Source organism: Phaenicophaeus curvirostris, chromosome 1, assembly GCF_032191515.1.
Source record: "Phaenicophaeus curvirostris isolate KB17595 chromosome 1, BPBGC_Pcur_1.0, whole genome shotgun sequence".
NCBI lineage: Eukaryota > Metazoa > Chordata > Aves > Cuculiformes > Cuculidae > Phaenicophaeus > Phaenicophaeus curvirostris.
In genome coordinates this window covers 63,626,867-63,637,347 of record NC_091392.1, presented here as the reverse complement: position 1 = coordinate 63,637,347, position 10,481 = coordinate 63,626,867, and the positions used below count along the sequence as shown (strand labels likewise).

At 44.0% G+C, this 10,481-nt stretch overlaps 1 protein-coding gene across 1 annotated transcript; it reads right to left on the bottom strand.

Moving 5' to 3' along the window:
• Nucleotides 1-3,195: 3,195 nt before the first annotated feature.
• On the bottom strand, nucleotides 3,196-9,226 carry YARS2 (tyrosyl-tRNA synthetase 2). Its single transcript, XM_069860307.1, has 5 exons — nucleotides 8,427-9,226; nucleotides 6,848-7,015; nucleotides 4,857-5,012; nucleotides 4,360-4,530; nucleotides 3,196-3,895 (listed from the first exon to the last, which is right to left on the bottom strand). Exons 1-5 carry the CDS (start codon nucleotides 9,200-9,202, stop codon nucleotides 3,736-3,738), a joined length of 1,431 nt encoding a protein of 476 aa, XP_069716408.1. The 5' UTR covers nucleotides 9,203-9,226; the 3' UTR covers nucleotides 3,196-3,735.
• Between the last annotated feature and the right edge of the window lie 1,255 nt (nucleotides 9,227-10,481).

Genomic DNA, 10,481 nt, shown 5'->3' with positions numbered 1-10,481 from the left:
GATTAGTATGTTTGACATTAATAGCTGGCCTGTGTCTGGTAGTTCTGCAAATAAAATGTACTATCCCAATGTGGACAGTTACTGGGGCTTTCTAATAGACAGTTCCAAATTTCACATAGTGGAATAGATGGGTAAGGGGGTGTCTAATATTTACTTCAGAATACACAAAACTTAAGTAAAATTTACCTTTAGCTTATGCTTTATGGAGGATTGACTTGGCAATATCCGGTCTGGTATCTTTTAAACTCAGGTCCCTGCTTTATAGAATACAGCAGGGGAAACAACTTGCCATTCCGTTCTGCTCCTATGAATAACTTCAATTGAATTATCTTGACTATTTCCCTACGCCCCCACCCCCAGTTAAATCCTTTGGGTATGAGAACAATTGCTAGCTGGTGTTTTCTGTAGATACTGAAGATCTCATATGCATCTGGTTTTTAACTTGTTGCCAGTTAAACTCTGTGCTTTGAGGTGAGACCTAGATGAGTTTAAAAGTTTAAAAGAGAAAACCGGAGTAGACAACCTCATGTGAAACTTTAAACCACTGACAGTGCTTCCATGCTTTATCAGCTCCCTTTTAGTTCACTTGTTGCACATCCTTGCACCCTTTACCTTCTTCATTGCTAGCTGCTGCAGTAATCTTAAATTTAAGTCCACTGTTATTTGCTCTCCTCTGCTGCTGTACAAATGTGTTTGTCGTGTTTTGTTTTTTTTTTTAATATCTGGCCCTAATAATTACTTTTCTTGCACTTCTGAATCGCATGTGTGTAGACATGTTAAATACCTTAATATTAGTTACTGCTTGTTTACATTTGTACAAGCTATGTCTCCGCTTACCGGAACATACCTGTTTTGGGGTACGTAAGAAAACGAGATCTGGCTAAGAAAGCATACTTGATTCTTTTGGTCATCCTTGATTCTTGGCCTGAATGTTCAAATGCTTAGTTGTGATAACCACATGCGGTCATGAAAAACAGTGGTTGTATCCAGCTGTTTCTTTGGAAAGAGTCAGGGAAGGCTTTAGATTGCTAGGAGTTGGCCAAAAGGAAGCATGGACTAAATTTCTTGGAGTTTATAGATCTTATTAAAAAAACTTGTACACAAAGAGTACCTTTTCTTATTTTGTGTTTGTAAAAAAGAAATAAAATCCTTTTAATACTTGATCAAAGCGGGTAATAATGCTTTAAAAAAAAAAAAGCTGAAATTTGTCGATATGTGTGTATCTGCGATTTGGAGATGCAGGAAAAAAGGCAGGAGAGAGAGATCTGACATGAAACATAACTTACTTTGCCTCTAGGAGTTTATCTCCTACAATTGGAAAGTGTCAAATCTGACCTGTTGTGTTTTTCTGGAGGCAAAGATGGATATGTGCCGGTATACTTTGTTGCCAGGTGTGTGTTTCTGTATTCCTATAATGCTTCTGCCATTTGAGGAACCAGACAGCTGTATTAAGTGGATGAACTTTACTTTCCCCTTTTCTACCCTTTTCACTTGAAACTTGTGATTTTTCCCCCACGTTTTCTCTACGATAGCACTGATCATTACTGCAGCTTAAGGCAAAATAACAAGCAACACCCACTGGTCCTGAAACCTAACAGCACACAGACCTTTTTTAAGGTAGCAATCAAGTACTACTTATTTTTCTCTATGTAACAGAGGTTATAAGGTAGACGTGGGATCTAGACACTGAAATTAATATGAATAACTAACTCCCTGAGCTACTGAAGGTCCTACCATATTAGTTTAATAATCTGAAGATCTTGTGATGTATAAGCAGCAATCCACTACAATTTATTACTATTGAAATCTTGATTGACAGTGCAAATGAAGCCAACATGAAGTTGATTAATGTCAAGTTGGAAAAAAAGCCCAATGACAAAACCAAAACCAAACCGCCTGAAAAAGTCAACAGAACCTCCTCACCCAAATACAGAGTATGTGGATTCTTCAACGTTTATAATTCCCCCATTCTTCTCATAGGCTAGGTGGTTTGAAACAAGATGAAAGGCCATGACTTACTCTAACATTAAAGATAGGGAGGAGATACCACATTCTGGCACCTGAGATTAAGGCCTCTCCCCTTGTGGCTGCTGAGACTGCAAAACTGTATTGTCTAGGACTTTTATAACCTAGAAAATTATTCTCCTTGGCCTAAGCAAGGTTTGAAAACAATACTGCAGCCAAGGCCCAAAGCAATCAATCACCTCTGAAATCACACCAAGGGTTTCAGATGTGTTTGCGCTGAGGCAGGAATGGACTCTTGGCAAAAGGGTACTGATCCTACATTACTGTATTCAAACAGTCAATTAACTAGTTCTAAGTAATTCAAATATGGGCTTGTACTACAAATAATTTTGGTAACCACATGTGGGTTTTGGTTTTGTTCAGCTGACCTGGCTGTGAGTCTTGTGGCACCTATATTGCCTAAGCAACTCAATTCCCAAACCCCACCATAGAAGGAATTTATCGAGGTGCTATGCTCCATGCTTATTTGGTTCCAGGTGTGTAGGCATCTGTAGCGGCTAGTAATAAACAGAGGGTTGGTGGTGGTTGTGTTTCAGAGCAATAAAGCAATTGATGTTGTTATTCTCCCATCTCTCAAAGTACATTCTCACCCTCGTGTTGTCTTTACAAGAAAAGGAGGAAGCTATGATCCTAAATGCTGGATAGGCCATAAGCACTAGGATCATTTTCTGCTCATTTATGAGGTGCAGCTTTTGCATGTTGTTCTGTCTGAAGGGTCAGATTTCTTTAACTGCAAAAGCACAATAGCTTCCCTCCTGTTTCCTGGTCCGGATAGATACCCTTGTGCTGCTTTTCACCCACAACTCCTAGGCAGCTCAAATTAAAGAGGTTGTCATATACATGATTCAGGTCTTCTGGTATAAGACACTAACTTGCAAGTGACTGTAGAGCCCACAGAACTAATGCCAGGATATACCCTAAACAAAGATTCTAGATACATACATGCTATCCAGGTAATTCACAGGACTGAAGAAGCAGACTGTCACCCACATCATAAGTCACATTAAGTACACAGAAGGCATAAAAAGGATTGATCAGGCTGATGTAAGCTTTGAAAGCTTGGTACTTTCTTATATTTCGAAAAGTGAATTTGCTCTGTATTAACACGTTAAGTCTGGAAAGCTTTTATGCAACATGCCCCCAAAACATAAACAATAAGAAGCTTACATGTTAGAGCTTAATCATTCTACTCATTTATTTTGAATCATCTGAAGCTTCCTTCAAAGCAAACCTGTTCAGAAAAAAAAAATGTTGCTCATATGTTGGTTTGTTCATACCCTTTTAACACGTTTCTCTCTTAGGATGAAGTCAAACTGGACAGCAGCATTCATCCTCTCTAAGCAGCACCGATTCCACATATGCTTTTTGCTCATCTTGTTGTGGATTATGCTGTAGAGTACTTGGCCACCTTTCTCCTCTTACAACACGGAAGGTTGTTAAAGGAAGGGAAGAGCATCTCCATCTTTGGTCTTTGAAATTAGTCTTGGGCATATCCTCTTATGAATGGTGCTTTGAGTAAGGCAGAGCATCTAAAACTCTCTTCAGTGGTATAACTTAGCTGCCTTTGGACTCTGTTGGTGTACTTTGAGAATGAAACTATAGCATTAGGCAGTCTGTGAGCTGCAAAGTAACGCACAGTATAGAAACATCTTCAAGTACATCTTTGTGCAACAGTCGAATGATCCATTGTTTTAAGGAGATGTTCTGTTGTCACAACTGCAGCCATTTTATAATGTAGTAATTTTTCTTTCCAACCCTAAGCAGTGATACTCCATTCTTAAGAATATGCTGTCCAAGAATAAGAATAGTCTCAGGATTAGTTACTCGAATACCATTTATTGAAACTCCACCATCTGTAATCTTCTGGTACCTTAAAAACAAACAAACAAAACAAACAACTGGTAATTGAAAGTGGAAGCTATTGCTGTTAAGTACTGAAAGTTCGCTTAAGGATTCCTTTAAATACATGACTGAATAAATTTTAATCCTCTTGCACTTTCTAGTCCAGGTCAAGAGTGACTGAAATTAACCTTAGCCTCTACCACTCCCATTCTTTAAAAGAGGTATGAGGAAACTTATGCTGTTGCTGTAGGCTGTCCCTTCATCAGATACAGATTTTACAGCTAAGGTACATGAGACTGCATTATCCTACATTTTCACTTCAAAATGTAATGAAGCCACCTGCTCCCCTCTTCTGTAATGCTGCTATGTAGATTGGTAGCCTGTTGATACTTGCTTTTCCTGTCCTGATCTTTTGTTTAACTTCTGAAAGCATAACAATGCAACCTGTCTAAATAAGTGAGGTACAGCCAAAAAGCACAGGTGGTAACATACCCACTAGGTCCATCTGGAATGGCATTTGCTTTGCGACACAAGTCAAGAACGCTCATTCCGGGTTCAAGCATCAACTCAGCTGAAGGAGCTTGTCGAAACAATTCCTGTAACTCTTGGTCAGACATTTCTTCCAATGCCTCCACGCTGCTATAATAAAGGGCCTTAGTGCACCTGTGAGAACAAAGATCATTCAAGATACTGTGCGAGTCTCATCTTCACACAAAGTGCTACTCAACTGATCAGATTCTCCTCCCCAACTTTTTATGAGGTTTCACACAGTAATAAAAGTAGTTGAAGTAGCCCTGAAGTTGTTTTTTTTATTGTAATCAACTATACTGCAAATTTTTTTGTTAATGTACTTTTAAATCTATAGAGCTACATTTTTCTCTTATAACAGATGAGCAACACCTAACTACATGAAAACAGCCCCTGAAAAGCTATGGGTAACTACGATTGAATAAATCTGAAAGAAAGCTGCTTGACAATTCAAATTTCACCTCTTAGCAGATTCTAGCCCCTCTCTACCATGAACGAGCTTGGTTACTTCTGCAGCAAGTCGTTTCTGAGGACCCCATTTTTCAGGTTCTTTAGCATGCATTTCCATGATGTGGTCAATCTCCTCAAGAGGAAGGAAGGTGAAGAGCTTCAAGTATCTACGAGCAAGCAAAAAAATGATTTTGTCTACACAGGCATCATGACAGGTTTCCTGCCTTTGTCATTCAAACTTCGTTAACTAACTACACTAAAATGATTTCTGGTGAATTAAAAAAAATCCATATTACAGATATTCTGTCCATTCAATCAACTCCTTGGTTTTGCGCACATGCTTCTGCTTACTGGGGTAACTCCTTTCTTATTTAATATTCTACTTAGGATAACATCTTCAGACATAAGATACTGTCAAATGCTTTTATCAAGCTTGTATTGCAATCAACAACTTGGTTTTCTCTTGAAACATTCACAGGATTTATTGCAGTTGCGTGTCAACTAACAAGGTTTTCTATCGTATTCTTAGTAGTTGCATAATTTGCTAATGCAAAATAGTACTGCCAGTCTGTGGGGATCACAGGACAGAAGTATGCTCTATATTGATGAATGAGTATCTAAAGAACATTATTTATGATAATCAAGAATTCACAGGTGCGTATCTAAGCATAATCCATTTTAATGGGCTTGCAGTAGTATGAAATGCAGTGTATTAAAAAAGGTACCTTTACTGTTACAAAGCCTGAATGTGTGAAACATTTTAATATTAAGTACCCATATACCCTTATCAGTCTGATAAGTGTGGATGTAGAACCCACATTTGAAATATGAGGGCATAAACCTTTGAGAGGTAATTGAGTTATAAGACAGGTCACAATATGAAAAGGAAGCCCCTGTCTGACGTTTACAAAGACTCAGATTTCACAGTGATATTGGAGTTTAAAGAAAAACAGATTTAAAAGAGAACATAGGACAGCTTACTAAAATTAAGGTAATGCCCTGAATAAAGCTCTCAGCTATTTATTTTCAGCCATGTCACTCGTACACCACCGTGGAGGTAACGTGTGGTTGACATGGATTCAGAGACAGCACAATGAGTCCAAGATGTTTTGCTCATTGGAACCGCTCTACTCTTAGTAATGATTATTCAGAATTTTGTCTTTCTTAAGTAGTTTCTGGACAGTGCAACTGTCTCCTAGGCATATTTTTGTCTAGATCAGTGGTCTCCAAAGTGGGGTGACAGCACCCCAGGAAGTAAACAAGATGATCCACTGAGGTGCAGGAAGAAAATTTTAGAACTTCAGTAGTAAATTCATATAATCAATCAATAAATAAATATACATGTATTGGGAGTGAATGCTTGAAATTTTTTTACTGATGGGGTGTGTGATCAAAAACATTTGCAGACCACTGATTTAGAAAGTTAATACAATCGTGAGCTTGTTGAATTTTTCTTAACGAGGCATTACTTCAGTTTGTTTTGAGACAGGCAGTTTCTAATGTGATGCAGTTCTGGAAGCTGAATTTTACATTTACAGCCAGTTAACTAGCTTCTTGTGATCACAATATGGTGTTTCTGGATACCTAACACTAGCCAAAAAACTTGTACGCATCACTATCTATTAAACTGCAGTTGCTTATTAATCAGCAAGAGACTTAATTTGATACTGTGATGTTACAGTCCCGAAACTAACATATCTTGTAAGATAAGGTCACCCCACTGGCAGAACAAAAGGCAATATGCTTTGTTTGTCCATCCACATTCTAATTTTATGATGCATGTGCTAGCATGTGGAGACAGACTCCACTATCTTGTACACTTCAGAACCAGTCACGCCTGTTTATTTAATGATCATACAGTTACAATCGACACTCACTTCTACAAGGAGCTTCTGTTGCACATATCCACACGGAACAGTTACAGGGAACAGTTACAGGGAACAGTCAGGATCTGTTTTTACAAACAATGACAAAAAAAGCAAGATGAAGAAAAACTACTTACTTTTCAACTACGTTGTCTTGTTGTCTGACAAAAAACTGATATAGCTCAAATGGAGAAGTCTTATCTCTGTTTAGCCAAACTGCATTGCCAGCAGTTTTCCCCAGTTTATCTCCCGTAGTGCTGGTAATAAGAGGTACAGTAATTCCAAACACATCTGTTCCCGTCATCCTGAGAAAAAAAAGTCATTGCATGTTAAAAAAAGAAAAAAAAATTAAAAATCACATATTGGTAAAGTTGACTAAGATATAAGCATTCTCTAAGATTCTGTCCTTGATATAAAGCATAGTAAGACAGCAGAGTGAGGAGTAAAAGATGCCAGAACACTGTTTTATGAGGAGACCTTCACAAAAAACAACCCCTTGAACTTGAAGTTCTTTTGTGTGCCACAGAGAAGTTTACATAACTTAAAATAACTAGTTTTATGAGCATCAGCACCAGCAAATTCAAGTGTCCTATATGTTTTGTCTTCTGCCCTGAGCACTAGTAGAAGCTGCTTGTGTAGCTGGGACACTTGCAAGGCTTTTCATCTGTGCCAATTCTCTACTGTCTTGTAATAGCCAAGCATGTACTCAAGTAGGACCTTGCCACATAGTCACTGATTTGCTTGAATAAGTTCTAGTGTAATCACCAAATTTGGTGGGAAAGCAAAAGCTCATCATCATCCGGTTTAATGTTATTTCTGAGAGCAGGAAAGCAACCACCATTCCCAGTACATCACAACTGCCTCTAATTTTGTGTGATTACACAAGAATGTGTTTGCCTGCTGAAGATTTGTCTCAATTTTGCCCCATGTTTCAGGAAATCTGAATATGATTCTTGGACAAACAAGTTGACTATAACAAGAACACACCCTTTCTGTTAAAAATTCATGAATGTTTCATGGAAAAGACTTAAAGCCATGGCCCAAAGGTAGATATGTGCCAGGCTCATGTGAGCACCTGGTGCTCATCTGGCACCTCCCTGGAGGTGTTTAAGTCACCTTCCCTGGAGGTGTTTAAGGCACGGGTGGACAAGGTGCTAAGGGGCATGGTTTAGTGTTTGATAGGAACGGTTGGACTCGATGATCCGGTGGGTCTCTTCCAACCTGGTGATTCTATGATTCTATGATTGTTCTCGAATCCCCCAGTTTTCCCCAGTGCCAACTCTAAGGGGGTGACTACTGCTCCCAGCAGTTTAGGGACCACCAACATGAAGTCGCACAGAGTTCAGGCACCTGCTGCCTTGACCCTGCACATCATAGAATCATTAAGGTTGGAAAAGCCCTCTAAGATCATCCAATCCAACCATAAGCCAAACACCACCGTGCCTACTATACCATGGCATGAAGTGCCACTTTTTCAACACTTCCAGGGATGGGGATTCTGCCACTTCCCTGGGCGGCCTGATCCAGCGCTTCACCACTCTTTCAGGAAAGAGATTTTCTTCTAACATGCGATCTAATTTAATCCAACCTACTCTAATTTCTCTAACATCCAGTGGCATCGCCACCTCCGTCCGCCTCAAGGGCCAACCCCGGGGGTTCAGAGCGCGCCTCGCCCGCAGGAGGGGCCCCCGCCACCTCCATCTCCCTCCGTCGTACTTGGTGACGAGCTCGTAGCCGGACATGATGTTCCCCATCTGGTCGGCGCCGCCCAGCTGGATGCGGCAGCCGCGGTGCCGGTGGAGGTGGAGGAAATCGTAGGCCTGCAGGGCCGGGTAGAGGAACTCGGCCAGGCTCATGCCCTCGGGGCTCCGCAGCCGCGCCTGGCAGCTCTGCCGGCTCAGCAGCGTCCCCATGCGGAGCCGCCCGCCGGCGCCGCCGAGGAACTCGAGCAGCGGCTGCTCCCCGAGCCACGCGGCGTTGTCGAGCAGCTCCGCCCGGCCCAGCCGCCGCCCGGCCTGCGCCCACAGCAGCTCCCGGTGGTTCTCGAAGAGGCGCCCGAGCCCGGCGCGCAGGCCCCGCGCCCGCGCGCGCACCCGCTCCGCCGGCACCGGCTCCCGCGCGCGCTCCCGCCCGCTGGGGTCCCCCAGCCGCGCCGTGGCGCCCCCGACCACGGCGATCACGTCGTGGCCGGCGCGCTGGAAGTGGAGCAGGGCCATGACCGGCAGCAGGTGCCCCACGTGCAGCGAGTCGGCCGTGGGGTCGAAGCCGCAGTAAGCGGTGACCGGCGGGCGGCCCGGCTCCAGCAGAGCCGGCAGCTGCTCCTCCGCGCTCCGAGCCGGGAACACCTCCTGGAAGAGCCCGCGCTCGCACTGCTCCGCCAGCAGACCCTTCCCCGCGCCCCGGGCCCGCCGCGCCTGCTCGTGGGCTCGCCGGAGCGGGACCCGCAGCGCCGCCGCCCGCCCGCAGCGCCGGGACAGCGCGGGCGCCGCCATCTTGCCCGGGGGATGGCGGGAAGGGGCGGGGGCGGGCGCGCGCCGCTGGCGGGGGCGGGGCCTACCCGCGTCCCAGCGATGGAGCGAGGGGCGTTTAGGCTGGAAAAGGGAGTTAGTGCGATGGAGTTCAACTGTAAACCTGGCCCTGCCAAGCCACCGCTGCCTACGCACCGCTAGAGAGCTGCCCGGAGGAGAGGGACCTGGGGGTGTTGGTTGACAGCCGGCTGAACATGAGCCAGCAGTGTGCCCAGGTGGCCAAGAAGGCCAGTGGCATCTTGGCTTGTATCAGAAACAGCGTGACCAGCAGGTCCAGGGAGGTTATCCTCCCTCTGTACTCGGCACTGGTGAGACCGCTCCTCGAGTACTGTGTTCAGTTCTGGGCCCCTCACCACAAGAAGGATGTTGAGGCTCTGGAGTGAGTCCAGAGAAGAGCAACAAAGCTGGTGAAGGGGCTGGAGAACAGGCCTTATGAGGAACAGCTGAGAGAGCTGGGGTTGTTTAGCCTGGAGAAGAGGAGGCTGAGGGGAAACTTTAATCATTGCCTACAACTGCCTGAAAGGAGGTTGTAGCGAGGTGGGTGTTGGTCTCTTCTCCCAAGTGTCAGGTGATAGGACAAGGGGGAATGGCCTCAACCTGCACCATGGGAGGTTCAGATTGAACATTAGGAAAACATTTTTCACCAAATAGGTCATCGGGCACTGGCACAGGCTTCCCAGGAAGGTGATTGAATCACCATCCCTAGGGGTCTTTAAAAGATGGGTGGATGAGGTGCTTAAGTCTTATGATTTAGTGGCAGATAGAAATGGTTGGACTCAGTGATTTCAGAGGTCTTTTTCAACCTGGTGATTCTATGATATACCTTTTTTAAATACCGCCAGGGATGGTGACTCTACCATTTCCCTGGGCAGCCTGTGCTGGGGTTTGGCAGCCCTTTCTGTGAAGGAATTTTTCCTAATATCCAGCCCAAACCTCCCTGAGGTGGTTTCCTGTTCTCCTATCACTTGTTACTTGAGAGAAGAGACCACCACCCACCTCTCTAGAACCTCCCTTCAGGTAGTTGCAGAGAGCAAGAAGGTCTCCCCTCAGCCTCCTTTTCTCCAGACTAAACAACCCTAGCTTCTTGTAAGACTTGTGCTCCAGCCTCTTCCCCAGCTTCGTTGCTCTTCTCTGGACACACTCCAGCCCTTCAGTGTGTTTCTTGTAGGGAGGGACCCAAAACTGAACACAATGTTCAACGCGCAGCCTCACCAGTGCTGAGTACAGGGGGGACACTTCCCTA

Excerpts from the sequence above, each read along its gene's own strand:
- YARS2 (XM_069860307.1), bottom strand. The coding sequence starts at position 9,202 with ATGGCGGCGCCCGCGCTGTCCCGGCGCTGCGGGCGGGCGGCGGCGCTG. Across the intron at positions 7,016-8,426 it reads GGCTACGAGCTCGTCACCAA|GATGACGGGAACAGATGTGT; the intron begins GTACGACGGAGG and ends TTTTTTTCTCAG. Across the intron at positions 3,896-4,359 it reads ATTCCAGATGGACCTAGTGG|GTACCAGAAGATTACAGATG; the intron begins GTATGTTACCAC and ends TTTGTTTTTAAG.